General features: G+C 47.3%; 2 protein-coding genes and 1 long non-coding RNA gene across 7 annotated transcripts in view; 2 read left to right on the top strand and 1 right to left on the bottom strand.

The window, feature by feature from the left end:
• ATAD2B (ATPase family AAA domain containing 2B) overlaps window positions 1–4629 on the bottom strand; it is a 61538-nt gene extending 56909 nt beyond the window's left edge. For 2 of the 4 annotated variants that reach the window (XM_083431427.1, XM_083431426.1), the window contains exon 1: window positions 4099–4629. In XM_083431427.1, coding sequence (XP_083287553.1) covers window positions 4099–4281 — 183 coding nt within the window. In that variant the 5' untranslated portion in view covers window positions 4282–4629. The remainder of the gene's footprint in view (window positions 1–4098) is intronic. The other 2 variants (XM_083431429.1, XM_083431428.1) reach the window with 1 other exon arrangement.
• Window positions 4630–4740: 111 nt separating this feature from the next.
• LOC310674437 lies at window positions 4741–6553 on the top strand. The gene is made up of 3 exons (XR_014509594.1): window positions 4741–4912; window positions 5299–5411; window positions 6234–6553. It is a non-coding gene; the product is annotated as an uncharacterized lncRNA (long non-coding RNA).
• A 5810-nt stretch (window positions 6554–12363) lies between these two features.
• UBXN2A (UBX domain protein 2A) overlaps window positions 12364–21421 on the top strand; it is a 28096-nt gene continuing 19038 nt past the window's right edge. For both annotated transcript variants that reach the window (XM_083431822.1, XM_083431823.1), the window contains exon 1: window positions 12364–12446. The gene's annotated coding sequence lies outside the window, so the exon portion shown is untranslated. The remainder of the gene's footprint in view (window positions 12447–21421) is intronic.

Here is a 21421-nt window from a genome sequence, read left to right as displayed (position 1 = left end):
TATCTGTAACCTAGGCTACTGCAACTACAGTATGTTCATCCAAGAATCACTAAACATTACTTTTTCCAACACTAAAATCACCTCTCGGGTATCTAACAAAAATGGCTAAGGATCTCTTTTCTAGATAAACAAAAATGTTTCAACAGCAAATAGCAAGAAGTTGCACAAGCTTTTATGTCAATTATAATCATATTTATAGAGGTAAATCCTATTAATTTCACTGGAGTTGACTTTGAAGCATGTATGCTTAGGATTATGACCTCACATACTGTCATGGCAGAATAAAAATAGCAAGGTGCTATTTGTAAAACAATCACTATTATATGTATGGGTTTTTTTCTTGGAATCTGGCTTCAAAATGTCTGCATGCAATCCACTATTATACAAGGTCTAAGGAAAATTTTAATAGGTCAGCTTTGTTCTGTATGGTATCTCATGGGGGGGGGGGAGACAGACAACTGTTATCTAAGTGGTTTTAATAAATGATCACACTTCGCCTTTTATACAGTTTTTCCCATTCATACAGGCACATAAGACTTAACAGCAATGAACATAAGCAGTGCATGTAATTTGCATGATATTCCATCAGAAATAATCAAAACAATGCTGAACAGAATCAGCATCAGATTTCTAAGCAAATAATGTTTTTTAAAAAAAATATTGAAATAAGCCTACAAAAAAGGCAATATTGTGAAGTATTCCACTTGTCAAACAAGGAAAAGATAAGGAAGAATGACAAGAAACAACTGCAATCCAAGATGCACTTCCAAAGAACCCTCCTCTTCAATGGAAAGAGACGGCATGGGGATTCCCCCAACAGCTCAGGATAGAACAAGAAAATCCCTGCATGTACGCAAAGCTCCATAAGCGCATTAAAACAGCTGGCTAATATTCAGGATCTAGTTCCCAATACAAATATTTCAAATATAGCATCTGTAGTTTTTGAAAGAATACTTAAGAGATTCACTTGCCTGGCCTGAAAGACATTTTTAAAACACTTATACCTATATCTGCTGTACTAGGCGCATTTCACAATCATATGCATCTCTTTCTATGAGACCGAAATTAGAAAATATTAGGTGCATTATGAAAGTACATAACTGTCCTAAGAATCTGAACAGACACACAAGCAATTTTAAAGGCATATATCTGAAATTAGTTTTCCATGTTATCATGGATGGATGCAAACATCTTTAACATTTTCACTGTCAGTAAATTTATACACACTCACCAATCTTAAATGCTTATGATTAAATTTAGGCTACAGTTCTACAGCAATTACCTGGGAGTAAGTCCCAATGAACTCAGTGGGATGTACAGTGGTACCTCGGGTTACATACGCTTCAGGTTACAGACTCCACTAACCCAGAAATAGTGCTTCAGGTTAAGAACTTTGCTTCAATATGAGAACAGAAATCGTGCTCCGGCGGCGCAGCGGCAGCAGGAGGCCCCATTAGCTAAAGTGGTGCTTCAGGTTAAGAACAGTTTCAGGTTAAGTACGGACCTCCGGAATGAATTAAGTACTTAACCCGAGGTACCACTGTACCTGAGTAGCCATGCACAGCATCATGCTGCTGTTTTATTAAATGGGTCTTTAAGCATTCTTTATAACTGCCAGTGCCTTTTCTCTAAAAAAATGTTTTAGCCGTACTCTCATTTTCCTACTCATATTGAAATACTGCCCCTCAATGAGGCCAAACTTAAGATTCACTAAATGTTTAGGGGTATACGTACCCCTGCATTCCTCCAGAAAAAAAGCACTGCAAACTACTAATACTCAATAGGTTTTTAAACTCTTTTAGGAAAGATATTTCATATTCACACATTGTAAACTAGTTGGGTTCAGATCGAACCCCCATATGTTTATGTAAGTAAAACAAAAGATGTGCTTCAGTGTCCAAGGCTATCATACAGAATCACTCAACTGCTCTTTTTAAGTTAAAAATAATCGGAACATTTTATACATAACATACCGTACTTATACAGTACTTTTGATGACCCATTGATCAGGCTACTTTGTGACTTTTCAAAGAAGCAACAGAAACAACACCCTTTAATACATCTATGTCTGTCCCTACAGAAACAACAGATTGGCTGAATGTGTCATGCCAGGAATTTATAATTTCTCACATTTGAAAGGTTGACAGATAATGCTCACATACAGTATTTAAAATAAGGTACCCTGAACAGGGTATAATAAGATTCAGTTGTGATTCTTTTTAAAAGTTCATGACTGCTTGTCTTTTTTTATTGTTTTTATAAATAGATTTTAATGGATAACAAAGATACGTATAGTGTTGCTGTTTTCATTCACATAGTCCTATCTACAGGTCAGTTACATTCAGTGTGAAACACTGCTATCGTAAGCATAAGGTTGGGGTGGCAGAGAAAGGTGTGCGACAAAGTAGGGGGGATGATTTTTCCTTCATTTACATAGTGCATCACCAATGAAAACTAATAAATAGATGAAGAACCTATCCACATTACTGATTGACATTAAAAAAAAAAAAAACTATCCGGAAATGTAGGCAAATAACTAATCAAAGAGTCCTATAGAGTTAGAAGGGACCACAAGGGTCACCCAGTCCAACCTTCTGCAATGGAGGAAACTTTTGCGCAAAATGGGGTTCAAACCCGCAACCCTGAGATTAGGAGTCTCATGCTCTACCGGACGGAGCTATCGATACATTCCTCAGAGGTAAAATTGCATCTCTATCCAAAATTGTCAGAGAATTGCCCAGTTTCCCCTACCCTGCCAAACAGGAAACAGTTTTTAATAAAGAAAACTGCACTCCATTTAGGTTTTGTAAGAAATTTACAAAATTGGCAGTTCTAAGCCTAAACTTTTTTCTTCTTCCCCATGTTGTGCTTTAAAATGCAGTCCCAGCATAGGCCAGCGGGGGAGCCTCGCCGTGCCCCAGACAGCTGGGTGGCACAGCAGACCCTGCCAGTCTCTCTGCGCCTCCTACATACAGGAGACGGGAGCAAGAGCGCACATTGGGGTTTTTGTTTCCTCTCTCTTATCAACTGCCCCTTCTTCGCCCGAAACCGCCTCTACAGCTACTTCTTGAGCCGCCCAACCAGCCACACTTTGCCCCCGCTTAGCTCTTGGCCGAAGCCAGCAGCGTCCTCCTTCAGCTGTGCAAGCTCACACAACACGTCCTACCTCAAATGACCTCGGTTCGCTCACTCGCTCGCATAGAGAGCTGCTGCAAAAAAAACCCCAAGCTCCCTCCCGGCTCGCTACTCACGTCCACCTCTTGCAACAGAGCCAGACAGGCCCCGATGCTTTCCACCCACCCACCCTCACTCTGGCACAACACCAAAGCAAGTTCGGATACAAGTAAAGGACCACCCCCCCTTTTTTTTCCAGACTCTCGTGCCTTTCTTTAGTCCCACAAACCAGACAAGCCTCCGCACACATACAGAGCAGCAGAAGCCCCACAAAAAAACACAATATTGTGCTTGCATGCAAAACACGCAAGCAGTCAGTCACCCTGGAGAAGTTCAGCCGGAGCCCCTTCCCCGCCTCTTCTTGTTGTTCCTGTTCATTACATCTGTAGACTGCCCTTTCACCCGAAGATCGCAGGGCGCTTCACAACAGAAAAACCACGCGAAATTAAACCTGAATACAAACAACAAATGGATAACCCACACACAAACACATCGAGAGTTTAAAAGGACACAGATGGTTTAATTGGGAGAAAAGAATGCTTTCGCCCAGGCCCGGATTTATGCAATGAAGGTACCAGGCGAATGGGGAGCCACCACAGAAAAGCCTCCCCAAACTCCTTCCCCTGCTGCCACCCTCCGGAAGAAAATCCCCGTCATCGCAGGGTCCGGATCGGTTCTATGGGGAGTTTCCTTCTGAGGTACTGCGGCCCCGAGCGGTCGCGCTGCACTTCAGCCCCTCGGAGCGGGACAATGAGCCAGCGCACCCCCCCCCCCACGCAGGCTCGCCCCTCTCCCCGCCTCCCCCCACCCCAATGGCTGACCCACACCGACAACGGCCCCTTCTTCGCCGCCGCCGTCGCTACGGGACTTGCCCCGAGTCTCCCTCCCTCGGCACCCGCCTCGTCTTCCTCTCCCCCCACTGACCCGGGCCGACTCTTCATCCTGACCGGCGGCCGCCGCTGCTGCTGCCGCCGCCGCCGCCGCTGCCCGAGCGCTGGTCCTAGACAAACGGGTCCTGGACGAGATGAAATGGCTGCCGGGCCCGGAGCCTGCCGCCGCCGCCGCTTTGCGGGAGAGGCGCAGGGAGCTCTTTCGGGTGTTCACCATGGCGCCCCCCTCCCGCCGCCGCCGCCTCCTCAGCCGCCCCGGAGAGGGAGGCTCAGTCTCTGGCGCCGCCGCCGCCTCTGCTTTGGGGAGCGGCGCCTCAGCCGCCGCCGGGCGAGGAACAAGGGCTCGAAGGGACGCGGGGAGCTGCTCCTCCTCTAGCTCAGTCACACACTAACTGGCCGCCATTACTTGGTTCCCTCTCCCCCTTTCTCCTCCTCGGCCCGCTGCCGCTGAGGGGCGCCGGTCTGCCGCCGCCGCTCATAGGGCCGCCTCTTCTTCCACCGCCTCCTCCCTACCCCTGGCAACATAGAAGTGAGGGGGGGGGGCCGGGAGAGATCGACGGAGAGCGTGACGACGAGCGGCGTCCGGAACTTCCGGTCGACGTTGGAAGGGCCCTTACGCGTCTCTATGGTTGAGGGCCCCCCCTGGCACGCTGGAGTTGTCGGCGGAGGCGGGGGGAAGAGCCGCAAGCGCAAAGGAGGTTTGGCCCGCCGGGTCCGTTTTCCGCGGAGGGGAGCCGCCACCTCCTCCGAGTGAACGCGCCGCCCGGTCGGGCTACATTGGGGTCGCTAGGCCCGTTTTTCCCCAGGAAGAGGAAGTGCGGCATAGTGGTTAGAGCGGTCAGACCTAGGTAGTCGCCACCAGAGAAGAATGGCAGATTAAACTGATGGGTTATACTGAAATTGCAAAAAAGAAAAGAAAAAAGGGGAAGAATTAGAAACCAGGGAGACTAACATTTTAAATAAGGAACGGGAGAAATATATCATTTACCTTAAAAAGCACACCATTGTAAACAATTAAAATTACGAGTAGGATTGGAATGATACTTGTTGGGCTATGGTTGTACTGGAGATTCGTAGAGAAGGTGCAGAAGGCAAAAAGTTAACATAACCCGCAAAAGGGAAGGAGGGAAGTCCATTGGAATTTACTGAATTCTCTTCTTGTTTTGATTGTTTGACGTTTGTAAATTTCAAAATCTGAAAACTAAATAACTTTTTATACTTTTTAATAAAATAGAATTTCAGGGCCCGGGAGACCAGGGATTTTAGAATCCCCACTCAGTCATCGACCACACTTGTTCACCTTGGGATGATGGCTGCCTCTTAACCAGCCTCTGGGAAGAAAATATGGTATATAAATGTAATAAAAGCACACACACAAATTCCTTGTCCAGGTGCGAAAGAGGCAGAGCTCCTGCACCTCTCAGTAGTTATGCAGAAAAGGGGGTGCTTGGCAGAGGCAATTTTGTTGCTGCCTAAAACCCCTCTTCTGCATAGTGATTATTATTGTTGTTATTGTTATTATTATTTTCTTCCAACCCCAGATTTAGGGCAGTTGCTCGACACAGGGCACCAAGCTGAGGGGGCACATCACCATCATACCTATATTTATATAGGTAACTATTGAGAATATCCATTTAAAAAGCAACTGTACAAAAAGTAATTCTTGTGAAAATAAGAAATATATAACGGGGGGGGGGGGACTCAAATTTTGTGTTCTTTCAGGGCACCATATCACCAAAATCCATTCCAGCCTTTCCTCAGAGGATCACGGGGCAGCTTATACTATAAAAACACAAAAGCACATACCATAGTAACAAGCAAACTGCCCGCCGCCGCCAGCAGTTTAAAAGGCCATTGATTGTTTAATTGGCCAAAGGCTTGGGTGAAGAGGAAAGATTTTGCCTGGTACCTGAAATATAGGTAACAAAGGCGCCATGCAAGCCTCCCTGGGGAGAGCATTCCGCAAGCGGAGCGCCGCAGCTCAAAAGGTACAGGAGCCCTGTCCTCTTAAAAATCAGTGTTCTGTGATGAATGTGGCAGGGCTGCAAAATAATGGGTGAGGGAGGTTCTTCACCTTTCCGATAAAGCAATGTTGCTGGCCTGTTGTAGTTCTTTGAACAAGGAAATAAAGCCCCCAAAATCTTAATTATTTCCTTTCATTCCTCCTAGGGAAAGAATTCACACCCACCCAGGAGAAAATCCATACAGATTATGGCCACCTGCAGGATAACCCACTCTCCACTCCTGCTCCTTGTTAGTTAATCTGGGATAATTTGCTCAACTCACCAGTAATGCTCTCACAACTAATACAGATAAGAATCCCCGTTTCACCTGAAAGAATCTCTGCTTCACCTGTAAGTCTTCACTGCCTTCATTGAAATAGGCATGGGAGGAAATTGCCCACCTTCTTTTACTCTGGTGCAGCATACAATTTTTCTTTTTTAAAAATGCATTATAAATAACATTGAACCAATGAACAACTCACTAATCATCCTGATCATATACATGTTTATTTATATCATAAGACAAGGCCTGCTAGATCACACTAAAGGCATTCTATGCCCACAGTGACCAACCAATTTTATTTGTTCCAATTTATAGCCTGGCGAGCTTCAGCTCCATTGATGCCAGGACAGGGCATTAAGCTCTAGAAACACACAATAACTAGGGTCTGTTCCCCTGCTGCATCTGCTGGACGGCCCCTTGCCATTGACCCCACATTAACTCCCTAAAGCAGCAATTTCCAAACTCTGCCCTGCAAAGCGATTGGAAATAAAACTGCACAAATGTTTCTTTGGCATAAGGACAGCGATGGTGCTCTGTGATTAATTTCTCTCCTGAAAAGTGCTCCACAACTCAAAAGAGTTTGGGAACTGCTGCCCTAGACCTTCCCTTTCCCACCCTACACAACCTCTAAGCTCCCCTTTCAACTTTCCAACCACATTTCTGAACCTACTTTTCTGTTTTGCAGCCCCACACACACAAACCACCACCCCATGGTAACCTCAATTTTCCTCCTTCCACACATTTCTTTTACTAAGCACTCTTTCCACTTTCCACCCAATTATGAAGTCACTATCCCTCCCTGTTTTGCAAATCCTTTTATGCCCCTCCTTTATGGTCAGCCAGGCCCACTCCCACTTCCAGTTAGTCTTTTTCTTTTTGCAACCCCAATCTCACCTTAAACCCCCTTTTCCCTCACCCTCCTTACTTTACATCTGGAATGTAGTTTCTTGTCATGCAGTTTAGAGTCACATCTGGTGCTGTGCACTATTTTGCCATTGGTCCTCTGCACTACTAGTATGTAGTTCCCCAGGAGGTTGTCTGTGGTGTAATTTGGGCCGATTCAGCACCCCTGCTTGACAAACTTAGGCGACAGTAAAGTTAAAGGGACCCCTGACCGTTAGGTCCAGTCGCGGACGACTCTGGGGTTGCGGTGCTCATCTTGCTTTACTGGCCAATGGAGCCGGCGTAAGCTTCTGGGTCATGTGGCCAGCATGACTAAGCTGCTTCTGGCGAACCAGAACAGCGCACGGAAATGCCGTTTACCTTCCCGCCAGAGCGGTGCCTATTTATCTACTTGCATTGCGTGCTTTCGAACTGCTAGGTGGGCAGAAGCAGGGACCGAGCAACGGGAGCTTACCCCGTCGTGGGGATTTGAACAGCCGACCTTCTGATTGGCAAGTCCTAGGCTCTGTGATTTAACCCACAACGCCACCCGCGTCCCATAGGTGAGCGTAAGCCCCAGTAAACTCTATGTGATACTTATTTCCAATTAAACATATCAGTAGCACAGGGCTACCCAGGACTGAGGCCTGAAATGGCCAAGAAAACAATTACAACTGCTAATAGGTGGAAGCTGAAGACTGTGAAGTACAGTACTGGGGAAGCAACCAAAAACAACACCCCTACTTTGTCTTCCTATATCACATATGTACAGTTCAGTTGTTCCCAGGAGGTTCACACAGGCTTGGCCTGGGTTTAGTACAGTTAATCCCCAAGTGTTCCAGAATGAACCTGAGAGGCAATCCCCCTCACTTTACCATCCTTCGTTCGATCTATGAATTATCTGTGAATTAAATCTACTGAATGTGTTCCTCCCCCCCACCCCTGGAAACAATAGCACTACATTCAAGGTTACATGGGGTTGTCAGAGTAAAGCATTGAAAGGTAATATCTGCAAGGTGACAAAGTCTTTTTATAACCTACACTATAGAAAAATCAGACACATTAAGAGGAATGACGCTGTAATTCTGTGCTGTGGTGTTCACTGTGAGAGAGTTATTTGATTGTGTGTGTGTGTGTGTGTGTGTGTGTGTATCAGTGCTGCTTTGCTTTTGGAAGTGCTTGGAATGGATGTGTTGTGTAGCTGTATAGGGACGCGGGTGGCGTTGGGGTCAAACCACGGAGCCTCTTGGGCTTGCTGATCAGAAGGTGGGTGGTTTGAATCCCCGCGACGGGGTGAGCTCCCATTGCTTGGTCCCTGCTCCTGCCAACCTAGCAGTTTGAAAGCACGCCAGTGCAAGTAGAGAAATAGGTACCGCTCCGGCGGGAAAAGAAATGGTGTTTCCGTGCGCTCTGGCACTCGTCATGTAATCATGCTGGCCACAGAAAATTGTCTGTGGACAAACACCGGCTACCTTGGCCTGAAAGCGAGATGAGTGCCGCACCCCATAGTCTCCTTTGACTGGAGCTAACCGTCCAAGGGTCCTTTACCTTTACCTGTAGCTGTAACATTATAGTCAACAGTTTGAATCCCCGTGACGGAGTGCGCTCCTGTTGTGCGGTCCCAGCTCCTGCCAACCTAGCAGTTTGAAAGCACGCCAGTGCAAGTAAATAAATGGTACCGCTCCGGCGGGAAGGTAAACAGTGTTTCCGTGCACTGCTCTGGTTCACCAGAAGCGGCTTAGTCATGCTGCCACATGACCCGGAAGCTGTCTGCAGACAAACGCTGCTCCCTCGGCCTATAGAGCAAGATGAGTGCCACAACTCCAGAGTCGTCCACGACTGGACCTAATGGTCAGGGGTACCTTTACCTTTAATATTATTGTTGGCTCTGTCAGGTGTAGCCATGACATTCTGCTCATTTCTCAGCTGTGCAAATCCTTGCATAGGGCATGCTAGAACAGTTACACGGGTACAGCAGTGCTACATAAGTCCCTTGCACAACTGCGAGCTCAGTAGCCATTAGTAGCAGCAGTGTACGGTAGTGGCAAAAAACCTTATGATGGTGATGGTTCACTTGGAATCTTACTAGATCATCTGCCAATCTAGCAGTTCGAAAGCACACCAGTGCAAGCAGATAAATAGGTACCTCTGTGGCGGGAAGGTAAACAGTGTTTCCGTGTGCTCTGGTTTCCGTCATGGTGTTCCGTTACGCCAGAAGCGGTTTAGTCATGCTGGTCACAGGACCTGGAAAGCTGTGTGTGGACGAACGCCAGCTCCTTCGGCCTAAAAGTTAGTTGAGCGCCGCACCCCATAGTCGCCTTTGACTGGATTTAACCATCCAGAGATCCTTTACCTTTTTTACCTTACTAGATCCTAGCATTGATTTATATTTCTTTCTCTCCCTTTTTTTAAAAAAAAACCACATTAATCTCTTTAACATGTATTCCAAATTCTCAAGCAAGCAGTATGCATTGGAACAGTGCCCAGAGGCCCTTTCAGGATTAGGAATCTGTGTATTAAAGCAGCAGAAACATATGGTGAGGGGGGAAATCATTTTCTGAGCAGTCTGGAAACAAACTGATGGGCCCAGAGTTTAGTGATCTCATAGGCTGTTATAATTGTTTTTTGCCAGTATTGTGTTCTGTTTGACTACAGCCTGTTTTTTTGTTTTAAAACAAAGGAGTCCTTAAAATGTATGCTAGATCATTTTTTCCACATTACTGGATAAGAATCTAGGTTTTTTTCCACCTTCCCGATGCAGTAAACAAAAAACTTAGCTATGACAATCCCTGCAACTTCGTGCAATTCTTCAGGTGCTTGTGGTTGAACAGATGGTAAAAGATCCTAATGTTCCCTCTTTACTGGAACACACTTGGTAGACTCTAGCGGGCATTTTAACCTGCATGGGTATTGACATTGTTGTTAAGACGGATTTAGACAGGACAGGATTAATGGAAACAGAGGTACTGCTGGAGATTCCCCTTATCAGTCTTGGCATAATTGCCAGGGAACTCATTTTAGAAAAGGAGGTTGGCTGATTCTTCTTAATAGCTGGCTTTTCCTCTGGTGTTCTGAATGACTGGGAGACATGTAAAAAAGGACAGGACTTTTTTCTGCACCTTTGCTGATGAGTTCATACAGGTCTGCGTGGGTTTGGGGTAGATGCCAGTGGTGGGCGGAGCCAGAGACAAAGGTGGGTGGAGCAACATGTAAAGGTAAAGGGACCCCTGACCATTAGGTCCAGTCGCGGACGATTCTGGGGTTGCGGTGCTCATCTCGCTTTATTGGCCGAGGGAGCGGGTGTACAGCTTCCGGGTCATGTGGCCAGCATGACTAAGCCGCTTCTGGCGAACCAGAGCAACGCATAGAAACGCAACATGTACTCTTACCTTTGTACCATAAGCCACATTCCAGCCACATAAAAGCCAGAGCTCTCTACATGCACACACATCTCTTCACACAGGCAAACAAGAGACATGAGCACAGTTCAAGAACACATTCTTGGCATGCAAGAACATTCAAGGAAGGTGCAATAAAAGCCAGTGGATGGTGTGGCCTAAAGATGGGCATGACTTGGGGACAGTCCCCACTTATTCCCGGAGTCTGAGGTTCCCGGCTGCTGCTGTAAGCAAACTAGCTACCTAAGAGCATAAGAAGAGCCTTTCTGGATCAGACCAATGACCCACATAAATTGTAGAGTTGGAAGGGACTCCAAGGGTCATCCAGTCCAAGTCCCTGCGATGCAGGAATCTCAGCTAAAGCATCCATGACAGATGACCATCCAACCTCTGCTTTAAAAACCTCCAAGGAAGGAGAAAAAACCTCTCGTGGGAATCTTTTCCGCTGTCAAACAGCTCTTGTTGTCCAAAAGATCTTCCTGATATTTACTCGCCTTTCTTGTAACTTGAAGGCATTGGTTTGAGTCCTACGCCCCGGAGCAGGAAAAAACCAAGCTTGCTCCATCTTCCATGTGACAGCCCTTAAGCTATTTGAAGATGCCTATCATACCTTCTCTCAGTCTCCTCTTTTCCAGGCTAAACATGCCCAGCTCCTTCAGCTGACTTGGTTTCCACACCCTTAATCATCTTGGTTGCCCTCCTCTGTACATGTTCCAGCTTGTCAATATCCTTCTTAAATTGTAGCACCCAGAACTGGACACAGTACTCCAGGTGTGGCCTGAGCTATACTATTACTTCCCTTGATCAGAACACTAGACTTCTGTTGAAGCAGCATAGAATAGCATTAGCCATTTTTTGCTGCCGCATCACACTGTTGGCACTGTTGAGCCCCATGTTGGGCAAAAGATTTCTGAATCGTGGGGGGGTTGGACTAGATGACTCTATTGGTCCCTTCCAATTCTATGAAAAATCTCAATAGAGTTTGTAATAACTTTCATGTGCAACATTAGCATCCAGGTGACTGCCAGCACCACACATCTATAAAAATGTGTACGGTGTAGAACTTTCCCCACAAACTAGAGAGTTCTTGTGCAGAAACACAGGCGTACATTGGTTCATAATGCTAACTCAATCAATATTCCATTACACTACTAATTTGTCGTCTCTCTTAATCTGAGTTGCATTTAGTCCATTTTACAGTAGTTTTTACAAAACATTGTCTAGTCAAAAGTCAAGGCTGCTCATTGTGGCACATAAATGTGCAATTGGGATTTTCATCCCACCCCAATCTCCAGGACAAGCTTTCAACAAAAACCTTGAGCCTTGCACCTTGTTGCTAAATGACTCCTGTGGAAATCCGTGGGGATAATAAACAAGGAAGGAAGGACAGTCTCTTTATGGGGCACAGCTCCACCGTTCCTCCGCTGATTTGCCCACGAGAGCCCTTCCTATGGAAGAATTCGCGATCCTCTGCGTGTTTGCTCACAAATCTCTGGTTGCAAACAACGTGCAGCAGCAGCAGCAGCTGCGCGCGCCGCCGATTGCAGCCAAGGCGCGACCCAGGGCGCGTCGCCCCCGCGCCATTGACACCTGAGCAATGACGGGCGCCGCGCCCCCGAGCCCCTGGCGCCGCCTCTCCAGCTCCGCCCCCGCCAGGGCCCTCCTCTTTGGTGGGCGGAAAAAAAGGAGCCGCCGGTGCCGCCCCTGCCCGACTCGCCGTCCGCCGGCGCTATAGCGCAATCGAAGGGAAACATTGCAGCGTGGCGGCCGCTTCGGCGGGGATCGGGCTGCTCTCCTCCCGCAGAGGGGGCGGCAGGTAAGGGCCAGCGCGAAGGGATGGCGGGCCTCTCGCAGGCGGCGGAGGAAACAACCGGGTTTCGGGGGGTTTCCATCCCCTACGGAGCTCCGGAGAATTCTTCCCGGCGGTGCCCTCGGGGGTCAGGGACTTGACGCATCCCGGGGCAACAGCATGACTTGGCACTTCGGGGGTTCGGCCAAGTTGCGCGCAGGCAAGGAAGGCGCGTCTCTTTTCCCCTGGCGGGAAGGGTCGATGTTCCACCGGAGAGGCGGGGTAGGGGCTTCTGGCTCCCCGGGTGGGAGGAAAAGAGACTTGGGCGATTTGGGTGGGCACCCGCCGGGCCGACGGCGATCTGTCCTTTTTCTGCGCCGGGGACCATGGAGCGGCTTCTTGGGCTGCGCCGAGATCGCCCCGTCGGGTTTGTAGGTTTTGGTGTCTGAAGTTCCAGAAAGTTTATAGCGTCTGCTGCGTTATGCAAGGAGCTGTCTGTCTCTCCCTGTGCCCCCCCCCCCAAAAAAAAACAAACCCTTACAGGCAGGTCCGGAAGCATGTTTGCTCACGAGTAAGCCCCCTCGCCCCCGTCCAGTGGATCGGTAATTGTGTTTTGGTTGTAGCGTCCGATCCTCCTCGCCTTACGTCTACTTAAAGGTCGTTCCCATTGCGTTAGGTGGCGCTTACTCCCAAGCGCGCATAATAAATAGGATTGCAGCCACCAAACTTCGGATCTGGGTAAAAATGCACCTGGCTTTGACCACTGGGGTTTTCGGAGGTTTTATAGCACTCTACACATTCACTTATATTATTGATTGAATTTTTATACCGCCCTGTACCCAGAGGTCTCAGGGCGGTTCACAGAACAAAATCAAAATATAAAACCTCAAAATAAAAACAACGACCCAATAAGCCTGTCTTGTTTGCGCTTCCTGGTTAGGTGCAAAGTTCAAGCATCTGTGGCCTTTTTGCTGTCAGTTTTTTAAAATTTATTTTTCAGCTAGCTGTTAAGAGCAACGTGGGGCCCTCCAGATGGTGGTTTCCATCTGCCATTGGCTCCAGTGGTCAGGGATGATGGGAGTTGTAGTCTCAGATAAAAACCAGCACTGTTAACGGCGCTTGGAAGTGGAGCAGCAGCAGTCACAACAGCTGCTTCAAAACTTCTCAGTTGCCTCTTCCATGCAGATGGCAATATAGCCTACCGATAAGAGTTATTGCAATTATGTGTGCGGTTTGTTCAGTCGCAGTACTAAAATGTATAGGTAAAGGTAAAGGGACCCCTGACCATTAGGTCCAGTCGTGACCAACTCTGGGGTTGCGGCGCTCATCTCGCTTTGTTGGCCGAGCGAGCTGGCGTTCAGCTTCGGGGTTATGTGGCCAGCATAACTAAGCCGCTTCTGGTGAACCAGAGCAGCTTATGGAAACGCTGTTTACCTTCCCGCTTTCGAACTGCTAGGTTGGCAGGAGCAGGGACCGAGCAACGGGAGCTCACTCTGTCACGGGGATTCAAACCGCCAACCTATTGATCGGCAAGTCCTAGGCTCTGTGGTTTAACCCGCAGCGCCACCATGCTAAATATTACTATGAAAATTTTCGAGGTGGCAACCAGCAGCATTGTCCTTTATTATAACAATGTGCTGCTGTTTTGAGGATAATCGGTTTAGTTGTAGTATTTACTATATTTTAAAAATTGTCACAGCCTGCTAGTGCTGCATCTCGGAAGGTTGGTGGTTCGATCCCACCTGGGGATGGCTTTGGGCAGGATTCCTGCATTGCAAGGGGTTGGACTAGATGACCTGCAGGGTCCCCTACAACTCAACAATTCTATGATGCAGTAGTTGTAGAGCAGGCACGCCCAAACTCAGCCCTCCAGATGTTTTGGGACTACAATTCCCATCATCCCTGACCACTGGTCCTGTTAGGTAGGGATATATACGATATCTTTATTGTCATTGTCCCTTGCGGAACAATGAAATTGAAAAACTACATAAAACTACATAAAACTACCATAAAACTACATAAAAACTACATAAAACATTCAAAAACCCCTAAAAAACTCTAAAACCCCATTTTAAAATACACTATACTACAGAGACCCCTTATGCTCCGTTTAGAACCAGAATTGCATTAGTGTAGAAACTGTTTTTCAGGCGGCGAGTCCTGGCCTTTATAACCCTATACCTTCTTCCAGAAGGCAGAAGCTGAAAGAGATCATTTCCGGGGTGCGTACTATCATGATGATGGGAGTTGTAGTCCCAAAACATCTGGAGGGCCGAGTTTGGGGGTGCCTTTTGTAGAGCATGGGCTTTGCGTGTAGAAGGTTCCTGAATCAAGCCCGGATATCTCCAGGAAAGGCTGGAAAAGACCCCTATCTGAAACCCCGAGGAGCTGTTACTAGTTAGTGTGTAGACATTAACAAGTTAGATTGGTAAATGGAAGTTGGTATCGTGTCCCCATGTCCTTTCTGCCTTTTACCAGAAGGCTCATATAGCCACATCTTTAAAGGGGGTGGCTGGATAACAACCTTAGTGGCAAAGCTATTTCTCTCGTGTAGCTTGGAAACAGGATTGTTGACATGGCAGTGGGATTTTCCGAGAACCTTTGCACAGATGTAGAAGTAATGCAAATGTGTGGCGAAAGACATGTAAGGGAATCATGACAACTTGCTGCTTTTCCCTTCTATGTTGTTGTTTTGCACATGATTCATCGTTGTCAGGGTAGCTGCATGCATGACAAGATACAGGAACTGCATGATGCTTCGGTCACACCGTAGCCTGCATTTTGGCCATGCATTGAGTTGCTGGGGATATTAGTGTTCTTTTATTTATATCAGGCATGGCCAAACTTGGCCCTCCAGCTGTTTTGAGACTACAACTCCCATCATCCTTAGCTAACAGGACCAGTGGTCAGGGGTGATGGGAATTGCAGTCTATAGCTTCTGGAGGATGCCCCATAGGCTGCAGGTCATCCTTTTTAGAAGAGGTTAAAGGTAAAGGGACCCCTGACCATTAGGTCCAGTCGTGACTGACTCTGGGGTTGCGGCACTCATCTCGCTTTATTGGCCGAGGGAGCCGGCGTACAGCTTCCGGGTCATGTGGCCAGCATGACTAAGCCGCTTCTGGCGAACCAGAGCAGCGCACAGAAATGCCGTTTACCTTCCCGCTGGAGCGGTACCTACTTATCTACTTGCACTTTGACGTGCTTTCGAATTGCTAGATTGGCAGGAGCAGGGACCGAGCAACGGGAGCTCACCCCGTCGTGGGGATTCGAACCGCCGACCTTCTGATCACCAAGTCCTAGGCTCTGTGGTTTAACCCACAGCGCCACCCACGTCCCAAGTGTAGAAGAGGTTAAATGGACTCAAATTAGACGAAAAATGCTTATACCTAGAAGCCAGTAGGAGAGCATTTAAGTGTTCTGAGACGTTCTCTCTAAGACAGTCATGGATCTTTGACTGTTCTGTTGTCCATGCTGCCTGGAACAGATGAGTCCAGCAACACCTGGAGACCTGCAGGTTCCTCATCCCAGCAACAGGATATTATTAAACCAAAAAATAAGTTTCAAAGGAAGACTTCAATGGGATGCTACCAAACTGGAATTCAGCAAATTTGACTGTACAAATTGGTTGCTGCAGGTGCTGGAAATGGATAGAGAAAGTTCTATGGAAAGGTTTATCATGCACACATTTGATTTGCATATATTTGCGCTCTATCGCTTGACTTTTTTGCCTCACTTTGTTAGAAAAACAAATGCATGGCATTGGGGGTGGGGGTGGAGGGGGGGAAGAGACTTCTCTTTGTACTACTTAATTCATTTCATCTGACTATAAATGTTGACATTGGCCCATGGAAGCACGTTCTGCAATAATTTGTGTTTGTTGACACCTGGAAGATCTGTCAGTACCTGCTGATGGTAAAGCTGATTGGATGTAATGCTGTAGCTCAGAAACTTGAGCTATGAATCCGGAAGATCCCAGTTCAGATCTGGAGTCTGCTATGATTTTGGGAAGTAGGCTAGGTAAGCCAGTCTCTGCCTCAAGCCCCACCTGCAGAAGGGGGGGGGGGAGAGAGATGATGAATTGCTGAAATAAATGCTGAATAAAATGACATTTTCTAATTTAAATATTTCACTGTAAAAGTAGAGGAAGAGCCAAAAGGATTTATCCCATACCATCAAGTATGATCTATAAAAGCCAGTTAAGACTGCAATCCTTACCTCGCAATAAGCCTGATTGATTTTAACGAGGCTTACTTCTAAGTAGACAAATATAGGTAGTCAAGTATAGGCTAGCACTCTTAGGTCGTCAGTCTTACTAGCGGGTCAACCCTACTTAAGGCATTGTGTCTATGTGCCTTCAGAATTGTGCTGTTAAGTAAGTGTCAAATCCTGACGTGTTTCAGATTGAGCATATTAGGGGTAATGTCAGAAATAAAGTTTGCCATCTCAGTACTCGGGCTTCCACTATCGGTAGTTAACCTGGTGAAGGTGTTATGCTTGAACGTGATTATTTTGAAAATTGAAATGTTTTGATCAGTTATCTAGTAGGGTTGTTCAATACCCAGGTTTGTTGACAGGTGTGCCTTTAAGAGGGGAACTGGCTGGTGTTGCAGTGCTGATGGCATGACTCTGAACTGCTGCTAAGCATCCTAGCAGCAAAACAGCCAATATAAATTTGGATGGATGAATCTAATTGTAGTGAGAAGGAAATGGAGGCGCGGGGGGAGCCAAGCCAGGCATTTGTCTTTAGCAATTTCTTCTGATTTTTTCTGTTTAATACTAAGCAGGGGGGTGATTTTCACTGGGACCACAGCACACAGGATGGAGAGGCTTAACCCTTACCTCCCCAGCTTTGACTTCAACAAAAATCTGCTTCCCCACATTGCAATTAGCCTTGGTGGCGGTGGGACTCGCACTGGTACCAAACTGGCCAAAACCCTGTGCCTGATAGTAGTGGCACTATTTTTAGCAGGTGGAAATCCTGCTCTTTCTTTCCCACGTGGGCCTTCTCTGAATTTTACCCTAATTCAGGCACCCCCAAACTTGGCCCTCCAGCTGTTTTGGGGCTACAACTCCCATCATCCCTAGCTAACAGGACCAGTGGTCAGAGATGATGGGAACTGTAGTCCCAAAACAGCTGGAGGGCCGAGTTTGGGGGCACCTGCCCTAATTCTTCTGCGGATCTTTTTTGCTGAACTGAATAAGGATGTTTTTCGCGTTTCGCAGCAACGGAGCCAACCCAAGGAATAGAAGAAGAAGAAGAGTTTGGATTTGATATCCCGCTTTATCACTACCCTAAGGAGTCTCAAAACGGCCAACAATCTCCTTTCCCTTCCTCCCCCACAACAAACACTCTGTGAGGTGAGTGGGGATGAGAGACTTCAGAGAAGTGTGACTGGCCCAAGGTCACCCGGCAGCTGCATGTGGAGGAGCGGAGACACGAACCCGGTTCCCCAGATTACGAGACTACCGCTCTTAACCACCACACCACACTGGCTCTAGGAAGCTCTTGCTATCTAGGAAGCTGTTGGTCATTTTGTGGGTGTTACATCTGCCAGAGGCTTATCTAGAAGAGTGCTCTAGACCATTCCGGGCTAGGAGAACCAAGTCTAGCTGCATTACATTGCCTATTGGTGCCATGAAAACACATATGGATTGGGCTAGGGAGATAGATGGGAATTCTGTTTCCCAGCTCTTCAAGACGACTGTACATGCAAGCAGTTACCAGTTTCCTTTGACCGGATTTGGGTTAATTTCTGCACAGCACCTTTCCCGGCCTACAGGATTCCAGAACACAAAATAGTATTCTGATTAGCTATTGTGCGTGTGTTTAGCTTGCTGCTGTTAATTTGTGAAATTTGAAGTGCAGCCGCTTCCTAAGCTCTCCTGGCTTGCCATGCCTTGGGCAAAATGTTCTGGAAAGCACAGCAAGCTCCCGTTCGTTTATGGGCCCAATAGCAGATTTCTCATATAATTATGGATAACCAAGAATTTTCTTCCTGGCCGTATGAATACCGATCAGATGAAGATGTAAGCTATTTCTGGCATGGTCCCTGCATGTTTTGGAGAGATGCCATACTTTCTTGTTTGGATTACACTGTTATTTCTGTGTTGGCAATTATATGTACAAGGGATATCCTGCGGTCTCTGTGTTGTATTGTAGCTTTTTTTCTGCCTGGAGAGACAGAAAAGACCATTGATGAAATATACGCCCCAAGCCTACTGCCACGCAAACACCACAGTGTGTGCTCCGGACAATGGTGTAAGAAGGCACATGGGTGGTAAATCCTAGCATTGTACCTAGGAGCTACATGCAAGTGTTGCTTCTGTGTGGAAGTACATTGCTAGAAGAGACAGTAGCCCCCTTGTCCATGGGCATAATCACTGGGGCAAACACACACCTATGCCAGCCATTCCATGTTGGCAGGGAAACAGTTGGTAAATTAGACTTCAGCTGTGGTGGCACAGGACATGGTTTCCACTGTTGTAAGTCATCTCCGCCAAGCTAAGCAGTTGGCTCCTTATCTCTCTCGCCCTGACCTAGCCACTGTGATCCACGCGACTGTCACCTCCAGACTCGATTATTGTAACTCGCTCTACGTGGGGCTGCCCTTGAGACTGACCCAGAAACTCCAGCGGGTGCAGAATGCCGCAGCGAGACTCCTTATGGGGCTTTCACTGCAAGATCACATTCATCCGGTACTATACCAGCTGCACTGGCTCCCAGTGGAGTACAGGATCAGGTTTAAGGTGCTGGTTTTAACCTTTAAAGCCCTATACGACCTAGGACCCTCGTACCTACGGGGCCGCCTCTCCTGGTATGCCCCACAGAGAAACTACGGTCTGCAAATAAAAACATCCTGAAGGTCCCAGGCCTCAGAGAGATTACGCTGGCCTCAACTAGAGCCAGGGCTTTCTCGGCTGTGGCTCCGATCTGGTGGAACGCTCTGTCACAAGAGACTAGGGTCCTGCAGGACTTGACATCTTTCCGTAAGACAGAGCTGTTCACCAGGCCTTTGGTCAGGGCGCAGCCTGACCCCCTCCTCTGGCAATCCACACAGAATCTTGCTTAATGGTTGCCATCAATTTGATTTTAATTAATTTTTATAATGAAAGGTTTTTAGAATGCTGGATTATTTTGATTGTTGTTAGCCGCCCTGAGCCCAGCTTTGGCTGGGGAGGGTGGGGTATAAATAAAATTTATTATTATTATTATTAATGCCATTGTGGACTCTCATGCTACCAAGGTATTAAATTTTCAGTGGGCCAAAGTACCATGTGGAAGATCTGTTGTTGGATGCCCCAATGTTTTCTTTTTTAATGAAATGGAGCCACCAGGAGCTGACAATATTGGGCTTCTTTCTCCATGTATATTTATATTTTAATGGATGTTTCATTCTTTTTATTGTGCTTTTTGGTGCTTGCTACCATTTCCCACCTATAAGTTATAAAATACCCTTATCAATATTATGATGATGGTGATTTATTCCAAACCTGAGCTTCTGTTTGCCGTGAGTGGAGATGTATTGTTTTACCTACAGAATCTTTGAGGGGTGATGGCAGTTTTGATTGAGAAAACTGCACCAGGGAGTGAAACATCCCCTTCCTCTTGGTCAAATCAGCAACCACCCATGGCTACTTTTCATTTAAAAGAGAGTTCTGGCCACACACCTCCTATATACCATGTAGCTTGGCACAATGATTTTAAATAATATCTGTCACATATAAGGACACAGTGCCAATTCCAATCTGCTGGTTCTGCTGTTGCAGCTGGCTACACAGACAGACTCTAATTGATGGCTTATCCTTGTGCGACACCAACTTAACACATATTAATGTTCAAAGAACAAGAAAGACAGGAGCAGTTATCCTATTCATCATAGTGTCGCCCTCAGACAAGACACACTTGCACAGAGGATGACACTGATAGTACAGTAATATCATGGCTGTGTGGTTGGCAACTCACTACTTTTACTTCTTGGTCTCTTTGCGGATCCATGCTTCTCATATGCATAGGGCATCAGTTACATCAGGGGTCCCCAAACTAAGGCCCGTGGGCTGGATAAGTCCCAAGGGACTCGTTTATCCAGCCTGCAGCGCTGCCCGCTGCCCACTCTTACCAGCGCTGCGCTGTGCGGCTGCCCACTTCCGGGTTGGAGAAGCACCAGAAATAGCTTGTATACATAAAGGTAAGGTAAAGGTACCCCTACCCGTACGGGCCATTCTTGACAGACTCTAGGGTTGTGCGCCCATCTCACTCAAGAGGCTGGGGGCCAGCGCTGTCCGGAGACACTTCTGGGTCATGTGGCCAGCGTGACATCGCTGCTCTGGCAAGCCAGAGCCGCACACGGAAACGCCGTTTACCTTCCCGCTAGTAAGCGGTCCCTATTTATCTACTTGCACCCGGGAGTGCTTTCGAACTGCTAGGTTGGCAGGCGCTGGGACTGAACAACGGGAGCGCACCCCACCGCGGGGATTCGAACCGCCGACCTTTCGATCGGCAAGCCCTAGGCGCTGAGGCTTTTACCCACAGCGCCACCCGCGTCCCAGCTTGTATACATGCGCAAGCAATATTTCCGGGGCACATCTGGGGTTGGAAGAGGCTCATGCACATGCGCACAAGCTATTTCCGGTGCTCCTCTGACCTGGAAGTGCGCCGGAAATAGCGTATGGGCACGCGCTCCCCTGCCCTCCGGCCCGCCGCAGAATCGGCGCTGGAGACACTGTTGACCCCTGAATTAGAGGATCTTTATGAGTAGTGGATGGATACTTGCGGGGGGGGGGATGCACATTAATAATGGCACTCGGTGATTTGCACTTGAAAAAGGAATGGTTGTGTTAAGGGGTATGAGAGAGAGTTGGCTTTGTGCAAACTTCACTCCCTACACTCATGGTCATATAACCATAGAATCACAGAATTGTAGCGTTGGAAGGGAACCCAAGGGTCATCGAGTCCAACCCTCGAAATGCAAAAATCACAGCAACCATCTTCTTATTTCTCCTTG

This window comes from Podarcis tiliguerta (assembly GCF_965153285.1).
Source record: "Podarcis tiliguerta genome assembly, chromosome: 3".
Lineage (NCBI taxonomy): Eukaryota > Metazoa > Chordata > Lepidosauria > Squamata > Lacertidae > Podarcis > Podarcis tiliguerta.
Note: the sequence above shows the minus strand (reverse complement) of the source record. Positions and strands in the feature narration are given on the sequence as shown.